Source organism: Lissotriton vulgaris, chromosome 2_1 (assembly GCF_964263255.1).
Source record: "Lissotriton vulgaris chromosome 2_1, aLisVul1.2, whole genome shotgun sequence".
Taxonomy (NCBI): Eukaryota; Metazoa; Chordata; class Amphibia; order Caudata; family Salamandridae; genus Lissotriton; species Lissotriton vulgaris.
This window is the reverse complement of record NC_141687.1, coordinates 228,332,612-228,355,278: the sequence shown is the minus strand read 5'-3', so window position 1 is coordinate 228,355,278 and position 22,667 is coordinate 228,332,612. Positions and strand designations below refer to the sequence as shown.

Sequence of the window (22,667 nt, the reverse complement as noted above, 5' to 3'; positions counted from 1 at the left end):
ACTACATGAACGTCAGGAAACGACTGAAAACTGAAGATTGCAAACTTGCCTTCAACTGGTCCTAACAAAGGACACGGTTTGTCATTGAGAATATTGAACTCGCCACCCATGAGAGCTAATTTGGCTATTAATAATTTCATTTGTGAGCAAAGCTCCAATTCCCCTTTCCAACACTGCTCCAAAGTTACTGAAACAGCCAAGCGGAACTGTACAAAACTCCTTAATCAATAACTAGATATGACCATGGGTTGAATGATTGGATCACGTAAGCCAGAGTCTAAAATCTTTTCAGTACACAAACTTGAACAGCTGAAAAAAACTCGGTCCCAGAGGTGAATGTGATGGTGATGAAAAGTTATGGCAAAGGGCAAGAGAAGCACCCATTTTTTAGAACATTATTTTCTATTTGAAGAAAAATATCACCCCTACTTGTATGGTCAGTGTCTACAGGCTAATGCAAGTGAAACAACGGCAGTCAGATTTCCCAGGTGTCTGCCTCAGTGGCCTAGGGGTATAATTAGGATCCATGCCGCTCGCGATCTGAAGGAATGTCTGTCTCCCTTGAAACAACACCTACATTCTTCAATTTTTTTGACTACATTTTAATTTGGTGATTCCCCAAACCTCCAGAACCTTACATTAGAGTTATACTTGTACTCGGCCCAGTTCAGTAGAAGGTAATACAAGATCACTCCAGGAGAACTCCAGCTTGCTTCTGAGTGGGTTTCTGGAAAGGGTATTAAATGAACTCAACTAAGGCATTTATTATAGTGTCTAGTCACTCCTACTCTCCCAGTAAACTTCTCATATATGATATAGGCATGTTGTAGTAGTTGACCGACTTCAGTCAACTTTAATGTACATGCTATGTATAGTTATAGTAAAGCAGCAAACAGAGAATCCCTATGGTACTACCAATTACACTGAATTACTCTAGGGAACCCAATTCATACCGGACATTAATTGAGGAAGAAGGAATAGATCCAATCTAGGGCAGTTACAGATACCCTGGCTAGGCAATTTTCTTTTAGCCATATCACAGCAGTTCACACTAAAGAATGGTCAAATTGGATAGGGCTGCTTGTTGATCCGCATTATGTGCGACAAGGACATTCTTGCTCCAGCACTCCATCTGCTTTCCTAATACACCTGAAGAGTGTTCAGTGATAACACAGTATACCACATGCCGATGTACGATGTGTTTCACAAAGCAATTGAGGTGGCTCTCTGGTGCAAGATCCTTGCCACTTGATGTTCCAGAGAGGCCTGCTTTCCCGATCAGGCTTTCATGTCGGGAGACCTGCACTCTTTCCTCATCCTCACTCCAAATGCGCGCTTTTAAACTCTGTACGTAGCTGGCTGCACGGCACAGAATAATGGGTGCACTGAATACGTTGCACTATTCTCTCTTACTTGCTTTTGCTGCTGGAGAAGTCTTGATTTGATATAAGGTAGGCATATGGCTGATACATTACTACCCAAGGCTAAGGTCCAGTTAACTGCGGCCCAGCGTCCTTGCCTAGTCTTCAGAGCAGTATTCACCATCACCCACGGAGTGTGAGAATTGGGACTACTTTGCAGTATCACATAGAATTTCCTGCAGCCAAGCCATGTCATCTGTCGCTGCTGAGATTCAGAATGTTGCTATTATGAACAGGCATTTTCCGGATGCTGATATGCTCTCATACCAATGATTGGACACATGATTTCCAATGGGATTTTAATTAACATATTGGCCTCTGATAGGTTGTAATTTTCTTATTGCTTAAACCATATATTTACCGAAATGGTAAATTCTTATGACTAACTTGAGGTGAAAAGAGAGCTTCTTGTCTACTCAAAAGAAGCCAACTTTCTTCAGCCCCCTTTGGTTAATCAAGATTGCCAATATTTTTCCATAATGTATAGATGCCAAGCTCATTTATACATGAAACCATAGGACTTATCACAGGTATTATAAGCATATAGCCAAAGTAACTACGGGCCTTCCACACAAACATTGTACTTTGAGTATGTGTGATTTACTCTTGGTTTAATCCTGAATTTCCATGGTTAACTCAAACATACTCAAGGAAGAGGAATTGCTGTATCGCACCATGTAAAACCAATAACTACAGAAATAATCTCTCTTCTCTATTGATCTGTAATCATTTGAGCAGATGCCATGTAGATTTCTTTGAAAAGTGCACCCAACAAATGGTGAAAGTAAATAAAGTTATATATGGAGTCTGCATCAGTGAGAAATATTCATGTCATGCTGAGCATTCCATTGACACAAATTGTAAGTCTGCATTTTTCCCACATTTAATACCACAAGTGTGTACCTTGTTGGATGTTTCCAAATGGTAAATGTACCTTACATAAGTATACTCACTTCCAATGGCAAGGTAACGGAAGAAGAGCCAGCCACTGATGAGTGGCTCTCTTGGGTTACGCGGGAGCTTGTCCATGATGTCCAGGTCAGGAGGGTTGAACCCGAGGGCAGTCGCGGGCAGCCCATCTGTCACCAAGTTGACCCAGAGAAGCTGAACAGGGATCAGAGCTTCTGGAAGACCCAGGATAGCTGTCAGGAAAATGCTGGAAATTGGAAATGTGCATCACAGATTAAACCAAATGTGGACATGTTTGAAAGGTGTTTCTTATTTCATAAAACATTTCTACCTCCCAAAGACACTTGGTATAGTGAAAAAGTGCGTTCTAATTCTTTACACACATGTTATAAAGAGGTTAGGCAAATGTAAATACAGAAGGCAATATAAGAGATAAACAGAATAAGGGAACCATACTGTCAGAAAATGCTAATACTCAGAGAAGAAAAAACACACTGAGGCCCAGTAACAGAATCCATTTATTCATCACACAATCCCTTCAGCATTTTTTTCTTTGGGATCTGTTTTTTCTCCTAAGAAGCTGAGAAGTGTGAACTTAGTGCTTAGTGAGATGTTGATGGGGGGGCTGGGGGGGCTGGGGGGGGGGTGGGAGAGTCTGCCGGGTGGAGACAGAGCTGCCTGGTCCAAGAAGGACCTTGATGTGTAGCGCAAATTAATTACCAATAGAATTAGAACGATGAAAATTTATCCAGGGGCTGAAACGTCCCACACTTTGTTACTAAAATCTAATATATGTAATGATGCTCGGGAATAGCTCTTACAACCTTGCAGAGTGAGCAGGAATGCTCTGTCAGAGGCTTCATAAATAGTTTGTTCCCATTCTTTGCAGTCTGGTGCTTCTCTAGAGATGTGGCTGAGGCTCTGATGAATTGACAGGTGACAGGGGCTCTGCTCAGCTGCTTTGTCTTCATGATGGGATTTTGGAAGCAGGACTCAAATAGGTCTGGCAGAGGCATGTGATGTGCATGATGTGTTTCATCACCAAAACCAAATCATTGTGCTAATTTTAAGATGAATTGTATGCGAGGCCTTAATATTTACAATACCACCAGTATATAATACAGTTGTGAGCAATGCAAGGTATCGACAGCTTGTCATAGTTTAGAAGCAATGAGGAGCGAGCTTTCTTGCAGGCATGTCATACGTTGCCTAACTTTGATGAGCATCTGTGGGTCAGTGGGGCAGGAGTGCTGGTCTAGTCAGTCCCGACCGTGTATTCTTTGTATTGTAATATGCAGAATTGTATAATTTAATCCTTCAGTTTATCAGGTTTGTGAATGTTATTTCCTCCATTACCCTCAGATGTCTTTCTTATATTATTTGTTTTATCATTATTATTAATTGGCTTGCATCATTTTATGGTTTTCGGTGCCTTTTTTTCTCTGATGCAACTATTATATGTACTATTGTGATTAAGGCCAGATAAACGCAGTTTTTATTTGCTGTATGATGATGTTTCACCAGTTAAATTTTTAGAATACATAGAAATCCAATAATACCATTACACGGAAGACAGCATCAACTGGAAGAAACCATATGTTGTCTTCTTGTTAGGAAGGGTCAGAACAATTCTCTCAAGAAAATACATCTTCCAGGGAAATAACTTTTTTTTCCCATGGTGTCAAGAAATAAAGGGATAATGGTTTTATTGGGTCAAAATGCTAAATTGTCTCTTGGAAAGATCTTGAGAAGCAGTGAGGAACAGTGACAACTGTGTTCAATGGTTACACTCTGAATGATTAAAAAATTATTCCGCGCATCAGTGTTTTGGAAGAGAGATCGACTTTGGGGTGACTTTTTTCACATGTCTTTATTAACAGATCGCAAATGCATGACTAACCTATCGTGGCCGTCCCATTCAATGTATAAACTTAAGCAGCAATACAGGGTAATATTATAGAGATCTTTTTCCTTTTTTTGTCCATCCACAGTGGGGCTTCATCTATGAAGATGCATATCTGGCATTTCAGAACAGAAAAAAAGAAAGTAATGCTGCTGGATGAGACGCTTTGTTTGGACACAATCACATGTGGCAATCTAAAAACAAATCAATCAAGGCACGCGCAGTCACAGTTTTCCCAACAGGAGAAATGGATCAGCAGATGAGTACATACAAGTGCACGGCAATCATTACTTATATCAACAATTGCCAGAGCAGGATGATGAATCATCGTCATCAACATCACAGCTGCCAACAGCTGGGTAATCTTTCCAGCTCCATCATTGGCCGGCATTCGCATTAAGGTTCTAACCCATGCATGGGCAACTTCAGGGAGGCATATACCTCTCCTTGCCTATATATTAAACGCAGTCTCATCGCACTTGGCCCACTTTTTAACCTCATAGTATCATTTCAAACAACTGGGGCCAGCTATACTTTTCCAGCTCATGGAGAAGTGTTGCTTGGCCAAGACAAACGCCGGGTCATAAACCTGCTGTCAACTTTGTTAGCCTTGGTGCTTAGAAACAACCCCAATATACAGGAGGTTAAAGTATTCGGAATTTTGCTGTCCCTAGCTTCTTTAACCGCATCGCTGCTGCGGCGATTTTTGCGCTGTGCGGCAATTTTTAAATTACCGCGATACATGACGAGCTCAGCTCGTCATCAGCACACGCCACCCGTTAGTGATGACGAGCTGAGCTCGTCATCAGCATCGAAGGGGTTAATGAACTGTATCACGCTTGCCCAGTAAGCGACCGGATCCGTTCAGTCCCATTCCATGTAGAAGAAGTCAGCTTCAGCAATACAACATCTAAGGCAGCCTGCATTGACCCCTGGGAACATACAATTTACCCTTCGTGGGGAATATACACACTGAACAGATAATATTGCATAAATCTGAACCAAGGGTATGGGGTATTTTGGGTGTATGCTACAATATTCTAGTCCAGTCACCGTTGCTCAGAGGGAATCCTATTTCGTCCCGACATTTGACGGGTAATGATGACAAATAAGCTTTAGTTTGTGGGAGTAATGATCTGTACAGGAGATTGCTCGCTTTATCCCCACTATTCAAAGTATACAAGTTGCTCAGACATGAGGTTCCAGTGTACCTATATTCCACCTTTGCGTTTTAAATTTCCATCTGTATTCTCATATTCTTCTGTAAGGTCTTGGAACCCATCCAAGTTGACGTTATATACAAGTGCTCTGCTGAGGTAAGACCTCTTGCACCCAATCCCTCATTCCAGTCCAATTTCCTAGATGGGGAAGCACCTGAAATGCTTTCTCATCACGGATTTCAAACGAGTAAGGGTGTTTGGTGCGAGTTCTCTGTAGCGTCCTGATTCATGCATAACATAGCAGATTGGTCAAGATGTTTCCATTTGCATTAGAGGACCACAGAGCGATCCAACAGTCGTTGCTGGGGAACTGCCCACGGAGGCAGCAAAGGGCCTGAACTCTGGCATTCCTTATAGAATCCGCTCACTATCTGGCTGCCCACTTTGGCTCTGCCAACATATAATAAAGCTTCAGATCTTGAACAGCTCTACCACCCTCATCTATAGGAAGTTGGAGCTTGGTCAAAGCTTTCCTGCATCTACCACTGTCCCAGATCAACCCCATAAGCATCCTGTACAGTTACCTGAATATCGCTTCGTGAATCCATATGTGCAGAGCGGTAAAGAAATCTAATTGTCTAGGTAATAAAAACATTTTGGAGAGCGCTATTCTCCCCATAACTGAAAGGCGGAGGGTCAATAGGAATTTGATTAACTCTTGAGGGACAACATTTCTGTCCTTATAGTAATTACTCTTCAAAAGGCGCTCTTCAATCTGGGACACACACCCCTAAGTCGGTAATGGTATGCCGCTCAACCGGTCACCCAGGCCTGAAGGTCTCATCGTCAGCAGGTTCACGCATTGGATAACCTCATGATTTACCCCAACTAACTTTCAATCTTGAGAGCCCAAAAAAAAACCTGAGTGTTACAATTGCTCCCTCATATCCTCTTTCTCCCCATTATTATGGAGGAGCCGGTCGTCAGCATGAAGTGAAAGGTAAAGAGTCTCTCCGCCTACACAAACTCCCTGGCAACAATGCCCATGATAAATAGTAGAAGCCAAAGTCTCCACTGCAATAGCAAATAGAATCGGGGAGAGGGCCAACCCGGTCTTGTACCTCTCAGAAAAGTGCAGATTTCAGAAATGAGTGTTCCTCCCTGTTTTTAAGGGTGACTTCTTTTTGATGAGCTAATGGGGAGTGATTCAGTTACAGACTGGGGAAGCTGGAATCAAAATTACATCACTCCAAAACCATACCTCCCAGACCATGGATCGTACTTATTACGTGGATAAAGAGCTGAAAGAGTCTCTCTACTTTTGTGCTCCTATGGAACGATCCATACTCTGATTAACTTGTTTGAGGAAAAGCTAACGTTTCCCTAACCTTTATTAGAAATGTGAAACGCAACTGGTTATGTCGAATACATACTCATGCGCCAGGTTGTTACCTTGTGTCAGGTATTTATCTTTGGCCAGTTTTTTGGTGATTTCATCGTATGGTTTTTACTGCATTTCAGAACAACAGTAACATACATACATATTTACATGTGAATCAATGACATTTACGTTGCATAATGTTGCATACAAAAATGCACAAAACAATGGTTGAAACAAAGAAAGACAGTATAATACAGACTCTTTCAGCGCTCTATCAACGAAATAAGTACGATCCATGGTCTTTGAGGTATTGTTTTGTTGTGATGTTCTTTTGGACGACAGTATGAATCGCTCCTCAATGAGATACCAAGATAAAAGGAAATTAGCCAAATATGACAGAATAGTGATACACTAGTGTATGTGTTGAGTTACTCATTCTCTCGGAGTAGGATTATACCTTCCAGTAGAGACTATAACCTTGTGATATAATCTTGAGATACTGGTGTCTAATGGACTAGCTGGCACTTCAGTTCTCCCCTTCATGATTATATATTTGTTTAAAGGAATGAAAATGCATATTTTTTAAAGAAATTAAGGGGTCAATGAAGGACAAACTCAGACTGTTGGGCATATTAAAAGTTAATATCAGAGATTGTGATTAGAAACCCAAAACTAAAAATTTAAGATACGGCAAAAAAGTATCTTCAGTAGGAAGAAGCACCATATGCTCACTATGATTTGTCACTGAGGGTCTGCACACAATGAGAGCTCAATGGGAAGGAGGGGGGGGAGAATGGGAATTTGAATCAACATCTGAATAGTCAAGCAGAAAACCAGTTTTTGAGAAAAAGGTAGGGACTTTCAGATAAACAGATCTTAAAATATGCATTCCTCACAAAAAATATTCTATTATAAATGACAACAGTGATATGGATTTACAAAGTAGTATAAGGACTTGTATTAGACAGGGTACATGATGGCTGATATAGCTGTATATTGGTTTTTAAGAATATTTGTAATAGTTACACCAGTAATTCACTGATTTGTTTGTCATTCTACTAGGAATCCTTTGAAATGTTGTTTCTTTTTAAGAAAGGTATTCAGTGACGCCCCTTCCCAGATGGTATAAGAGCAGCTTTTGTGTCTTTAAATCTGAAACCGAGAAGTCGAATAACAAAATGTGCCAATTTACATCAATTTCTTTTAAAATGTTAGTTTGAAGATGTATATCTAGGGTCTGAATAGCGAGGTTGGAAACAATGTCACATTCACAGATCAACTCCGGTATTAAGGGCCACTTCAGAGCTACTAGCTCTCGGCAGGTGGCAGGTTTGGTAGTTATGACTAGTGAGGAAAGACAATGGATGCTCCTTATATAGATGCAGAGAAAGTATTGTACTGAGTTAATTAGTTAGGACAGTACTTAGAAAATATGTGGCTGTCATTATTTTAAAACTTATCATAAAGATGCAAAGTCAGTGGTTAGAGTGCGCGGAAAAAGGTTAGGACAATTTTGTTATGTTGGGGGGGGCCAGTAAGAGGAGTCATGTTATGATCTACTTCTTTATAGACACTATAAAAGTGCAGGCTGTAACCGTTCTCCAATTTATAGTTTTCATGAACTTGTATGTGCAGAAGGCTAAGTCAAGAAGCAGGTACACGAAAATTATTTATTAGCCTTTGTTTCAGACAAACACTCCTATGATCAATTAAGTTATTAAGCGATTATGGCTCATAGTCCAGTTATCAGATAAAGTGGGAAAAACTAAAGCACCTGCAGAGTGGCAGATGCAAATCAAAAGAGATGCAATAGGTACTCATTAAGAGAAGAAAGATGGGAAGTGCATTTTTCCCATGGCCCAAACATTCATAATGTCACTTTAGTGCAAACATCTCTTCTTCAGTTGCGGTGCAGTTGGAAGACCAGCGGGTCGCTCCTACACTGCTAAGTTATATATGTCCTATGAATAAGTGGTCAAAAAATAACGTGGTTCCAATTACTGTGTCTCGTTCTTTAGACTTGAAGGTCGTTTTTGTACAAATGTGGTGGATAATAAATCTTAAATTCAGAAGCGAAGCCTCCTTTGGGGAAACACCTGCTTTGAAACTTGAAAATAGAGTGTTATTTTGGAAAGCAAAGACAAAGGCACAGAATCAAAGTTTGCTAAACTGACGGATAGATGTGATCTTGGTACATTTTGTGTGTCTAAAATCTAAGCAGAAGATCAACCCAATAGAAAAGCCAGCCAGGTATTTTCTTCTGCGGTTCATGAGCTGTGTAAACTAGCTGCAGGCAGATTATAGTTTCAGTAATGTGATTGCCTCTGGGTAAAGTCAGTAATTGATTGGGAAATGCTGACATCTACATAATCAAATTAAATCAAGATGTAGGTGTTCATTAGGAGGATTTGTTACACGTAGAATATGCAGGCATTTTGCAGCATGACAATAAGATCTTACCCTGTGATTAGTACAGCAGATAAGATTGAAGAGACTTCTGGATTTCAGTTTGACCACAGAGATTCCAATTGTTAATGTCCACAGGTTGCATTGATATTAGGGCCCCTGCTATGGGGTTGCTGAAGAGTGATCACATTTTGAACTGAGTTGTTTGGTCAATCAGACTTTGCTGTAGGTACTTAGGTTAGGTTGTTTCTTCATGCTGCAAGCAAGGCCTATAGTTTTATTGCTGCACAATAATGTGTCTCTAACAGGCTTTAGTAATTGTAAAGAAGCAGGTTCTGAAGTTATGTAGCTTTTGAAGCTTGATAGAAGAAAAGATTTTAGAATTAATAGCTCTTGCCAAATATAAAAAGGTAATGTGCCACAGACGCAATCAGCCACGGTCTGTGCAGGTAACAGTTCTGGGGCCGGGTAAGGGGGATTTCGAGGGATGATGCAGAGTGAAAATGTATTATTTAACTTTTCCTCAGCATCATCCCTCGAAATCTCCCCTTATCATGCTCCACCGCCCCACCGCTGTTACCTGTACGGACCGCAGCTGGACGCAATTGTGGATAAAGGTACAAAAGTGTGTCAAAGTCAAGTCAAAATGTATGTTTATTATGACCATAGTCTTTTAACAATGCAATGAACATAACACAAAATGGAGTATGCACAGTAAATTCATAAACCTATTTTTAAAAGTGTGCAGATAGCTTTCAATGCCCTATAATTGTGATATTTTTGAATATCTGTGAATGTTACTCCTTACCCTAAATTGTTATTGTGATTGAGATTCAACATTTGCGTAGTGTACAATCTGCTATGAATATAACAGCATCAATTTTTGGTAATTTGGTGCGGACTGTGTGTTTTGCACTATAACAAAGTGAGGACAAACCACATTTCTTATTAAATTGTTTACAGATACCATAAACCTTCACTAACTCATGCTGTTCACTGTTCTCACATTTTTCAAAGTAAATTGAAGGGATGCTATACCAATCAGTATTTATTTATAAATTGATTTTAAAAGAATCTGTTAAAACGTGTTCTTTTAACAATACAGTCGCTTGAAACATGATGCTATCTTGTTTGACAGCATAGATAGTTGTCTGTGGAGATGCACAAACAAACCTGCTGCAAGTCGTTGGAAAAGGCAATAAAGTCTTATTGTGTAGAAATTACTCTGCTGACCAATGTCTCAATGAGTGGCTAAGGAAGCCCTTTTCTTTAGATTTGGAAGGAAAGAATACATTTTGCCTGTATAAATGTGATATCACAATCTGCACTTTATAATATGAGAATAGATTTTTCTGAAGTTCTTACCAAACGACTTCACCAACATTCGACGAGATGAGGTAGCGTATGAACTGTTTCATATTGTTATAGATTGCTCTGCCTTCCTCCACAGCAGACACAATGGTGGAGAAGTTGTCATCTGAAAGTACCATTTCAGCTGCAGATTTCGCCACAGCAGTGCCGGAGCCCATGGCTATACCGATCTCGGCCTTCTTCAGGGCAGGGGCATCATTGACACCATCGCCGGTCTAAAATAAACACATTTATTTAAAGCAATATTTCAGATCCCCTATTGTCTGCATAATAAAACAACTTGGGCATCCAATGGCACAGGAAAGTGCTATTCTTTTTAGGATGAGGTTAGTTCTAAGTTTAATGGAAAAGACGTCCTTAATACGTTCAAGGACAGACACCATCTCACAGGGTACAGCCTCTACATCATATTTAGAGATCACATCCATAAGGCTGAGTTTTGTTCCTCCAACTCATTCCTGCTTCCTGGGGCATGCTGTTGGCCAATAGGGATATTGTGTGCTACTGGGGATGCAACAAATCACCTCTCCTCAGTAAATGAAAGAGGCATGAACTTCTGTGTGAAAGCAGAAAAACATCGGGAGAGGATGTAGCCTTACGGCTAGAGCGGTCGATCTTGAAGTTCGGGAACTGGGTTAGAGTCTCTGCAACGACGCTCAACAACCTGTGATTTTGGGCAAATCACCTAATCTCACTGTGTCTAACAAAAATTAATGTGGCCATCTGTAACGAAACTGGTGCTCATGTAAAGCGCTCTGATCTCCCGATGTCTCTGGTCTAGTTCGCACCATCAATAAATCAATCATATAGAACTAAAAAAAAACTGCCTGCAAAGGCTGTGAAAAGAAACATGAAAAGGTCATGGGTTCATGGTGGAAGCATCTCCAGACGATGCTATATTTCATATATTATGTAAATTACTGACTATGAGAGTGTGTAATAATATACACAAGCTGGACCATGATTAAGTTCTACATGCTGAGGATTTAGTTATCACTGTAAAATTGTTCATGTGTTTTTGTTCAGTAAAACAAAACAAAAGCTTTATATCAAAAACAATTCTACCGGCACAGCATTGTTTGATGTATCTGTCTAATTTTTGAAAAACGTACAATGAATGACCCTGGCATGCTATCATTTTTCTCCCACATCGGGAGTATAGCAGTTGTTTTTTACTGCCCAGGCCTCCATGTTGTGCATGGCAATCCAGGGCAGGAAAGAACATGGTGGGCATGATGTCAGAAGGATTCACCTTAAAATTAGACCGCTTTTGATGTCACACCAGTCCTAAATGCTAGCAGCTGACCAGTCTTGAGGGTGCCTCAGAGGCAAAGCTGACATCGGCTCAGAAAACAGTTCTCAAGAGGCAGGGGAACCAAGAGTTTGGCAGATGTACTATTACTACCCAGTCTACCCAATTCCAGATCAGGCCCGGACTGGTGAGTCTGGGCACCGGGCAATCCCCCGGTCGGCTGGAGGGGTTGGGGGGCCGGTTTTCGAAAAGGGGGCCGGTTTTGTGGCTGGGGGCCGATTTTCAGTCCGACCGTCACAGCCTGTGACGGTCGGACTGAAAATCGGCCCCCCAGGCCCCAGCCACAACAACGTCACTCACTTAGTTTAGGGACATCAGACTTGACTTCAAAGTTACGACTGAGGCAGATCCTAAGCAGAATAGCAGTAGCGCTAGCAAGCCCGATTGACCGGTGCATTGCTGAATGATGTTTTGTTGTGCAAGTACAACCTAACGCCAACGACGGAGGAGGAGGTGCTTGTGCGCGCAGTATTGTCTCCTCCTCTACCGCGTCTCTGCGCGCCTCCAGGATGCGGCGGGGGGGGGGCGGTGTAATTCCCGCATGACCATTGCAATTTCTGTGCGCGTGACTGCCGGGAGTGACGAGAGCAAGGAGTGTGGTGAGTCGGCCACATAAGTTATAATAACAACATAATTGTGTAGGCTAGCGCCGCAGTGTAACAAGGTGAAGTTTGGCCGGCTAAAAACAACGTAATCCTGAGTTTTTTTTACGTACCACGAGCTTTGAACTCTCTGTATTTGCCACGCTGAAGGCCTCTTCTAAGAGGTCCGTGTTTTACATGCTGATTTTAGTCTGAAGTGCTACAGCCAGAAATGTGACATTCAAGCGTTTGCTTGGTCGCGAGAGGTCTTGCTTTATTAGCAGTCTGATCTCTCCTGGAAAGTATTCCCTTTCCCAGCACTGAATCTGGGTTTTGCTATACTTATGGTCCAAGTCGAACAGTTGTTAGTGCTGGGTGATTAAAGAAAATAAACCGATGCGTGTGAAGTCGCATGTCACAGAGGGCCCACCCTTTCTTTACTTAGGTCTGTCCACTTGCATCCTTTGAAGAAGTTAGCAATATTTTTACTGGCATTATGGAAAGGGGCGACCATTCGGTCCCCCCGAACGTATGGCGGAGTACCACGATCCCCCCGGGAAGCCATCTTGGGCGGGAGGCGAGTCTCGGCTGGTATGCCCGAAGCGGCGTAGCCGGGGCGCGCTTTTTCCCGCCCTGGAGTGGGCTGGCCTAGACACTGACGCGGCCGGCCACGCCCTTTGGGGCAGGCAGGGGCGGGTTTACGCCCGCCCTGAAGACGGATAAAAGGAGCAACAAGCCAAGAAAGCATCCTCTTGTTCCTGTGCTCTGAAGCTGCACCTCCTCGCTGCACGTGAGCTCGAGACGGAACGAAAAGCCAATTTTGAGCGTGGTAATCTTTCTTTTGTCTTACAGATACTCTGTCGGAGAATGCCTAAGAAAGTCGGAAAGCGAATGACTACCGACCAGATGCTGCGTATACTCATGAAAGAAGTGACCGATCTGAAGAAACGGATGGCGGATAGAGACGGGGAAGGGGGACCGAAACGACCTTTGGCAGGAGCAGCTCCGGGAGGAAAAGGCAAGAGGCCCAGAAGGGGAGCAGCTGGGGGGGACATCCCGGTTCCCTGTGCCCCACTCGAAGAGCCAACTCCGGTGCCGGCAGAGGGGAATCCGATTCCCGTGGTGATCACCCCCGTGTCCGGGGGGGATATACCGCCCGAGCTGGCAGCACAATTAGCAGCGTGGTTGGGGAAAGAAAGCGAGGGCGCCACGGCTGACGACGCACGGGTGTTGATGAAGCAACTACGTGAAACGAGGGAGGCGGCGAAGGCATCATCGCCAGTTATCACGCCGGCTGCGGCAGTAGAAAAACCACCAGGAACAGGTCCAGCCGCAGATATAGCTTCCGGTTCAGGTAAGCGGCCATTGCCGATTGCGAGGGATGAGTCTGCACCTTCACGAAGGGAAAAGTTGGGTCAACATGTCCCTCTGGCTATTAAGGAGAAGATATGGGCAAATGAGTATATAAACATCTTCTCGTTGCTTACCGATCATTATGAGATGGAGCATGTTAAGAGCCAAAAGGAGCTCATGCATCCGAGTGTTTGGCGCGCAAAGATGGCCGCCTTTAAAGTTGATGAAAACATTGGCACTTGGGGGAAGGCGTGGGGAATTTTTACCTCCATCATGGGCGAACGTAGACCCGAGTTGCTGTCGGAATTGCCGATATACCAGACACGGATCATGGAATATTCCGTATCATATGGGGGCAATCAGTGGTTCTGTTAGATAATATTTTTAGAAAAGCAAAGGAACACGATAAAAACTTAACTTGGGATTGTTACGATTCTGTTTCGTGGTCAAAAATGGAGAGTACTGGTATGTTAAAAGTACCATTAGTAGGGAGTAGCGGGGGTGAATCCTCCCGCCAATATGCCGGGACCCCCTTTCGATCAGGTACAGGTAACGAATACAACTCGAGGCCGAACGGCAACACAGGTAAAAGGGGGATTTGTTGGAACTTCAACAGAGGTAAATGTACGAGGCCCCAGGGGTCATGTAAATTCCGTCACGAATGTGGAGGGTGTGGGCAGCCATCCCATCCGGAGTCCATGTGCAGAGCCAAAACGGGTGATAACGGGGGGAGAGGAGGCGCCAAACAGGTCTAAAATAGTCCGAGGGGCGCCTTTACCTACTCCGGTTGATACCATGGCAATGATTCCTTGGCTCAGCGAATACCCGGATCACGCTTCCGCTGGGGTGTTGAGGAACGGGTTTTCATATGGTTTCCGCATCCCAGTGGGGGAGTTTCGGGGTGTAAGAAAATGTAAAAATCAAATATCGGTCTTGCAACATACGACCGTGGTACAGGAAAAGATTGGGAAAGAGGTTACTCGAGGTCGAGTCGCCGGTCCATTTGATGAGCCACCGTGTGCTAACTTTGTTTGTTCTCCTTTGGGGGTGGTCCCTAAGAAGGACCCGGGTGAGTTCCGACTGATACATAATTTATCAGCCCCACGTGGTCTGTCCGTAAATGATGCAATAGACCCGGATGTGTGTTCGGTACGGTACGCATCTTTCGATGAGGCCGTGGCCATGTTGAATCGCCTAGGGCCCGGGGCGCTGATGGCAAAGTCAGATATTGAGTCAGCGTTCCGGTTGCTCCCGGTACACCCAGACGATCAGCGTCTCCTTGGTTTCATGTTTCAGGGTCAGTATTACATGGATAGATGTATGCCAATGGGTTGCTCTATTTCTTGTGCATATTTTGAACAGTTCAGTTGTTTTCTGCAATGGGTCTTCACAAAGAAGACGGGTTTACAGCATGTCATGCATTATCTCGATGATTTTTTGTTTCTGGGGGCGGCCGGGGGTCCGGAATGTGGACAGGCTTTGAATGAATTTTGTACTTTAATGAAGCATTTCGGTGTGCCATTGGCACCAGGTAAGACTGTGGGTCCCTCGACTTGCCTTGAGTTCCTGGGGATCGAACTCGACTCTGTGGAAGGTTGTTTTAGATTACCTAAAGAGAAGGTGATAAGATTCAGGGCTACCCTGGAAGCTTGTATTAGCGAGTCCAAGGTCAGGCTGCATCAGTTGCAACAATTGGTGGGACAGCTGAATTTTGCCCTGAGAGTCATGCCGATGGCCCGCCCCTTTTCCCGCTCGATCGCTCAAGCCATGGTCGGCCTGAAGGAGGGTCATCATCGCACACGGTTATCGGCAGAGGTTCGTCAGGACATGCGCATTTGGTTGGCATTTCTGGCGGATTTCAATGGTCGAATTGTCTGGAACAAACCGGCGGTGTCCTCCGAGGAGCTGGGGCTGTGGACAGATTCGGCAGGGAGCACTGGTTTTGGTGCCATATTCGCACACGATGGTCGGCTCAAAAATGGCCGTTATGGTGGCATGAGTGTGGACTGACAAGTAACATTGCCTTTTTGGAACTTTTTCCCATTCTTGTGGCCCTGAAAACTTGGCCCGAAGGGTTCAGAGATCACTCTGTGGTGTTTTGGTCTGATAACATGACCGTGGTTGAGTGTATCAACAGCCAGGCAGCACGATGCAAATGGATTCTGAGATTGCTCAAAGAAATTGTGTTATTGTGCATGCAGTTGAACGTACTATTCAAAGCAAGACATGTGCCAGGGGTAATGAATAAAGCGGCTGATGCATACGAAAACGAGAAAGCGCAGGCCTTCTGGGGTTTTCTGCCCACAGCGGACCCGGTGGCGGCACCCTTCCCCGAAGCTCTCTGGTCTCTCGGTGCCCCGAATTACAGAACCTCGTGGGAGAGAGTTTAGCACCCAGGACGAGGAAGGCATACCAAGGGGCGTTCCGATCCTACTGGGCCTTTGTGGGGGATGCTAGGAGGGAGCTTTGGGGCCAGGAAGAACTGGTAGTGGATTTTCTGCTGTCCTTACATCAGGCAGGCAAATCAGTGGCTACGGCCCAGAGGCATCGGGCCGCCATTTCCTTTATGGCGAGGGCTCATGGGATCCGGGACCCGACTGCGTCTTTCGTTGTGCAAAAAGCGCTACGTGGGTGGCAACGCCTTGAGGGTCGCAGAGTAGATGAAAGGCGCCCGATAGGTCTGGATAGGTTGGCTTTGTTGGTATCTGTACTTCCTGCAACGTGTTCATCACAGTATGAAGCAGTGTTATTCCGAGCCGCTTTTGTGCTAGCATTCCATGGGGCTATGCGGGTAAGCGAACTAGTGGCAAGGAACAAGCAGGATACCATGGGGGGACTGTGCCGAGAGCACGTTCAGGTCAGGGGGGAGACAATGACTGTCTCATTTGTCAAGTCCAAGACCGATCAGGGTTCGATGGGGGACTGCATAATGATACAAAGGATTCCCGGGTCGTCCATGTGCCCGGTGGGTTGCGTTGAGGAATATTTAGCGCAAAGGGTGGCATCATGGGGGGGGACCTTGTTGAGACACGCTGACGCCACCCCACTGACGAGGTTTCAGTTTCAGCGGGTGCTTGCGATGTCGATTTCTGCCGCGGGCATGAACCCCGGCGAGTTTGGGACCCATTCCTTTCGGATAGGGGCTGCTACCGGGGCTACAGCCAGGGGTCTGAATGTCGATCAAGTAAAACGTGTGGGGCGTTGGTCCTCGAATTGTTATAAAAGGTATGTGCGGTTGCACATGTTGTGAAGCTGTAATGATGTACTCACGCTTCTTGTTTTTGTTTGGTTTCAGTTGCGCAAGCTTACGAGGCGGGGCGGACTGTGCAGTCGACCCAACACCGGGCCAGCGGTCAGACATCACCGGCTGTGAAAAAGGAGGTGTGGGTTGTGGGCCACTCATACGTGAGGCGTGCCGCGGACGTATTCAAAGCAGGTGACATGATTCACGTGGCTGGGGAATACGGGTACAGTGTGTCCTTCTACGGAAGGGGCGGGCTCTGTATTGACCAGTTTCAATCATTTTTTGAGGGTTTGTTAGGGCGGACGAGGTCACCGCCGTCTATAGTCATAGTACACCTTGGGGGCAACGATTTGGTGACCACTGGTAGACGACTTCTTCTTGAGGCGATGCTTTCCACTGTAAGTTGGTTAGCGAGAAGAGTTCCAGGGTGCACAATTGCATGGTCCCATATGATCCCACGAAAAGTGTGGCGGGGGGCTCTCTCGGTTTCAGCTCTGAATCATTCAGTAAGGAAAATTAATAATAAAATGAGTAGATTGTTCCGTTCAAATACACTGCATTCTATTTCGCATGGTTGTATTAAAGGGGACAGTATGTATTTAGGGGATGGTGTCCATTTGTCCCGGGTGGGGAACGAGTTACTCATAGGAGACCTGATAGCTTGGCTAAGGACTTTATGACATGACCTTTAGGCAGGAGTGTGTGGGGGGGTCCGGATATCCGGTCAACTATCCGGCCTGTGGCGGTAAGGTCATGATCGGTGAGCAGTAATTGGAAGATCCCTAGGGGTGGGCGTCACCCATTACGGATGGGAGCGCTCGAGGGAGGTGGCCATTGGCCCCTCAACGGGGAGGCGGTCCCTTCTAAGGATGGGCCGCCGAAAGGAAAGGAAAGGCGGTCAAGGCCCCTTCCTGGGTAGGAGGGGTTACAGCCCCCTCCTGGGGAATTTCCCGGGGCCGGGACATCTGCGACGGCAGATGTGGTAAGTTGTGTGGGGTTTGGGAGGGGGTCTACGCTACCTTCTAGATACCTCACACGAGTCCTCGGACGACCTTTAAATGGCGTCGAGTTTATTGGGGCCCCCGTCAAGCCAAGGGAAATTGGTAAATGCACTTGAGGTACGCCTCTGTGCGGTCGACCCTCACAAGTGAGGGTGATATGTCTGGTTTAGGGATCTTGACACCGGTTACGACCTTGCCGTTGGCCCTTAAACGTTAGGATGTACAATTTCAAGTTAAACGTTTTGTAGGATGTTAGTTCGGCTAGGAGAACCTTTGTATTAGAGAATATGTTAAGGTTAGCCAAACATCGAAATGTGGAAATGAAATTGTACATTAATATGAAACTGTTATTTTAATGTTTTAATTTTGTTTCATATTTTAATAAATACGGCCGGGAGGGTCACTCCCTCCCGTCTTCCAAAAGTTCAGAACCGTTTCCGGTTTCCCATTCTTGGGGAGTGTGTTGAGAGGGGGTGGCGGGTATCTCAGCCATATGGAAAGGGGCGACCATTCGGTCCCCCCGAACGTATGGCGGAGTACCACGATCCCCCCGGGAAGCCATCTTGGGCGGGAGGCGAGTCTCGGCTGGTATGCCCGAAGCGGCGTAGCCGGGGCGCGCTTTTTCCCGCCCTGGAGTGGGCTGGCCTAGACACTGACGCGGCCGGCCACGCCCTTTGGGGCAGGCAGGGGCGGGTTTACGCCCGCCCTGAAGATGGATAAAAGGAGCAACAAGCCAAGAAAGCATCCTCTTGTTCCTGTGCTCTGAAGCTGCACCTCCTCGCTGCACGTGAGCTCGAGATGGAACGAAGAGCCAATTTTGACCCACCCACCAGCCCCTGAGGACAGCATGTGGTTTTGGAATAAAGTTTGATGTGTTAACACTAATTTTTTGCAGGTTATGATAACTATCGTGATAATTTTGAATATGCAATAAAGAATGGTCAAATTGTAATATGTTGTGCAAATAAAGTAGTAGTGTTGATCAGTAATCATGCCTCTTAATAAATGGTAATTGTTACTGTCTCTTAGTAATTTAGTCGTTTAGTAATTTAGTTAGAATTGTCGTATTTATTTTGGTCGGGCGGTAAGGTCATGATCGGTGAGCAGTAATTGGAAGATCCCTAGGGGTGGGCGTCACCCATTACGGATGGGAGCGCTCGAGGGAGGTGGCCATTGGCCCCTCAACGGGGAGGCGGTCCCTTCTAAGGATGGGCCGCCGAAAGGAAAGGAAAGGCGGTCAAGGCCCCTTCCTGGGTAGGAGGGGTTACAGCCCCCTCCTGGGGAATTTCCCGGGGCCGGGACATCTGCGACGGCAGATGTGGTAAGTTGTGTGGGGTTTGGGAGGGGGTCTACGCTACCTTCTAGATACCTCACACGAGTCCTCGGACGACCTTTAAATGGCGTCGAGTTTATTGGGGCCCCCGTCAAGCCAAGGGAAATTGGTAAATGCACTTGAGGTACGCCTCTGTGCGTTCGACCCTCACAAGTGAGGGTGATATGTCTGGTTTAGGGATCTTGACACCGGTTACGACCTTGCCGTTGGCCCTTAAACGTTAGGATGTACAATTTCAAGTTAAACGTTTTGTAGGATGTTAGTTCGGCTAGGAGAACCTTTGTATTAGAGAATATGTTAAGGTTAGCCAAACATCGAAATGTGGAAATGAAATTGTACATTAATATGAAACTGTTATTTTAATGTTTTAATTTTGTTTCATATTTTAATAAATACGGCCGGGAGGGTCACTCCCTCCCGTCTTCCAAAAGTTCAGAACCGTTTCCGGTTTCCCATTCTTGGGGAGTGTGTTGAGAGGGGGTGGCGGGTATCTCAGCCATATGGAAAGGGGCGACCATTCGGTCCCCCCGAACGTATGGCGGAGTACCACGATCCCCCCCGGGAAGCCATCTTGGGCGGGAGGCGAGTCTCGGCTGGTATGCCCGAAGCTGCGTAGCCGGGGCGCGCTTTTTCCCGCCCTGGAGTGGGCTGGCCTAGACACTGACGCGGCCGGCCACGCCCTTTGGGGCAGGCAGGGGCGGGTTTACGCCCGCCCTGAAGACGGATAAAAGGAGCAACAAGCCAAGAAAGCATCCTCTTGTTCCTGTGCTCTGAAGCTGCACCTCCTCGCTGCACGTGAGCTCGAGACGGAACGAAGAGCCAATTTTGACCCACCCACCAGCCCCTGAGGACAGCATGTGGTTTTGGAATAAAGTTTGATGTGTTAACACTAATTTTTTGCAGGTTATGATAACTATCGTGATAATTTTGAATATGCAATAAAGAATGGTCAAATTGTAATATGTTGTGCAAATAAAGTAGTAGTGTTGATCAGTAATCATGCCTCTTAATAAATGGTAATTGTTACTGTCTCTTAGTAATTTAGTCGTTTAGTAATTTAGTTAGAATTGTCGTATTTATTTTGGTCGGGCGGTAAGGTCATGATCGGTGAGCAGTAATTGGAAGATCCCTAGGGGTGGGCGTCACCCATTACGGATGGGAGCGCTCGAGGGAGGTGGCCATTGGCCCCACAACGGGGAGGCGGTCCCTTCTAAGGATGGGCCGCCGAAAGGAAAGGAAAGGCGGTCAAGGCCCCTTCCTGGGTAGGAGGGGTTACAGCCCCCTCCTGGGGAATTTCCCGGGGCCGGGACATCTGCGACGGCAGATGTGGTAAGTTGTGTGGGGTTTGGGAGGGGGTCTACGCTACCTTCTAGATACCTCACACGAGTCCTCGGACGACCTTTAAATGGCGTCGAGTTTATTGGGGCCCCCGTCAAGTCAAGGGAAATTGGTAAATGCACTTGAGGTACGCCTCTGTGCGGTCGACCCTCACAAGTGAGGGTGATATGTCTGGTTTAGGGATCTTGACACCGGTTACGACCTTGCCGTTGGCCCTTAAACGTTAGGATGTACAATTTCAAGTTAAACGTTTTGTAGGATGTTAGTTCGGCTAGGAGAACCTTTGTATTAGAGAATATGTTAAGGTTAGCCAAACATCGAAATGTGGAAATGAAATTGTACATAATATGAAACTGTTATTTTAATGTTTTAATTTTGTTTCATATTTTAATAAATACGGCCGGGAGGGTCACTCCCTCCCGTCTTCCAAAAGTTCAGAACCGTTTCCGGTTTCCCATTCTTGGGGAGTGTGTTGAGAGGGGGTGGCGGGTATCTCAGCCATATTGGTTTGCGTTTTTTTTTTAATGTTTGTTGTGCGCAAGCTGCAGTAACATGGGTAAAACGTTTTTTGATATTGCCTTGACGTAATTGAATGAACATTTCTCTGCCAAAGAGGTGATTTTGTTCTGCTTTCGACGGTGCCCAAACCAAAATATGTTATTTAAATTAATGAAATATTTCAAGGTGATCAGGACTAGTATTCAGATTGAGTGAGACTTCATCTTCACCCATCCTCTCCCCACACCCGACCCAGTGCACAGATTGTGTCTCAGCCCTGCTGTCTCTGCTGGCACGCTTCGGTAAAATCATGTTAAGGAAAAATTGTTTAGTTTTCAAACAGATGTTAATTTTTTTGTAACCGCAAACCAAGCTTACCTGATGGGCAGGCTCTCACTATCACGATCTGTACATTTATTGTTTTTTACACAACTTAATCCGGAGGAATGGCATTTTCGAGCTTTCAGCGGTTTATGAAAGCGTTCGAAATGGCTGCTGTTTCTGGTCCCATAAGCCTTGAATCAGCTTCCCACGCGGTCATCTCTTTTGGTGTTTGGACCATAGCTATGCAAGTTTACAGAATTGGCTATTGGCAACAGTTGGGTGGTGGGAGTGAAGGGAGGATTCCACTTTCTATGAAGACTTTAAAGTGACGTTTGTGTATCTATTAGAGGCATCATATATCATTAATTTGCTCAATAGATGTATAATAACAAGTAGAGTGCTTCATGTTACTGTTTTGTTGCTCCTAAGCGCTGTAAAAAAGAGGTGTTAGTTTTACATAATTATTTTTACTCGACCATATCATCCTCCGAATGATAAAAGGTTGTTTGCTTTACCACATTCAAATTTAATTTTACTCACATGTTGAAGGCAGCGCCTGTTCCATCTAGGTGGTAACTATATGTTGGAGTTGATTTGTGCACCTCTTTATTTTGTATTACCACCCATTTGTCTCAATCTGTTGCAATGGGGAGTCATCATATATAGAGTTCTGGAACGGTAGCAAAGTCAGGAAATAGAAAAGACTGAGGCTAGTTTTGTAGGGTTTAGGCTTGAGATTTGGTATGGTTCCCGGAGTCTAGGGGTCTGGGCCCATTTGAGGTTGGTGCATGTTGGAGTTGCTTGAAACAGCACCATTTGCCTACTCTTTTTTCTAAATTTTCGCTCGCCACAGTGAAGTACGACAATTGTTTTACGCCCACCACTTTCAATTGCCACCAGCCGCCACTGCTTATATAGCAAGGGCTCACGTGGAGAGGGCTAAGTCGGGGAGCATGTTAGCCTGGCTTCTCCAGGACAAAACTAGGGGGCACACTGTTTTTCATATTCGTGATTCAGTTGGCCAGGAGGAGGAAATTAATATTACATTTATGCACTACTATTGCCAGTTCTACTCTGTGGGCACTGAAGTTAGTGAGTTAAACGTACTGCGTTTCATCACATGTTCCTCCCT

General features: G+C 45.1%; 1 protein-coding gene across 4 annotated transcripts in view; it reads right to left on the bottom strand.

The window, feature by feature from the left end:
- Positions 1–22,667, bottom strand: part of ATP2A3 (ATPase sarcoplasmic/endoplasmic reticulum Ca2+ transporting 3) — a 504,701-nt gene that overhangs the window by 23,850 nt on the left and 458,184 nt on the right. For all 4 annotated transcript variants that reach the window (XM_086954808.1, XM_086954806.1, XM_086954807.1 and 1 more), the window contains 2 exons: positions 10,546–10,766; positions 2,375–2,577 (listed from right to left, as the gene is read on the bottom strand). In XM_086954808.1, coding sequence (XP_086810934.1) covers positions 2,375–2,577; positions 10,546–10,766 — 424 coding nt within the window. The remainder of the gene's footprint in view (positions 1–2,374; positions 2,578–10,545; positions 10,767–22,667) is intronic.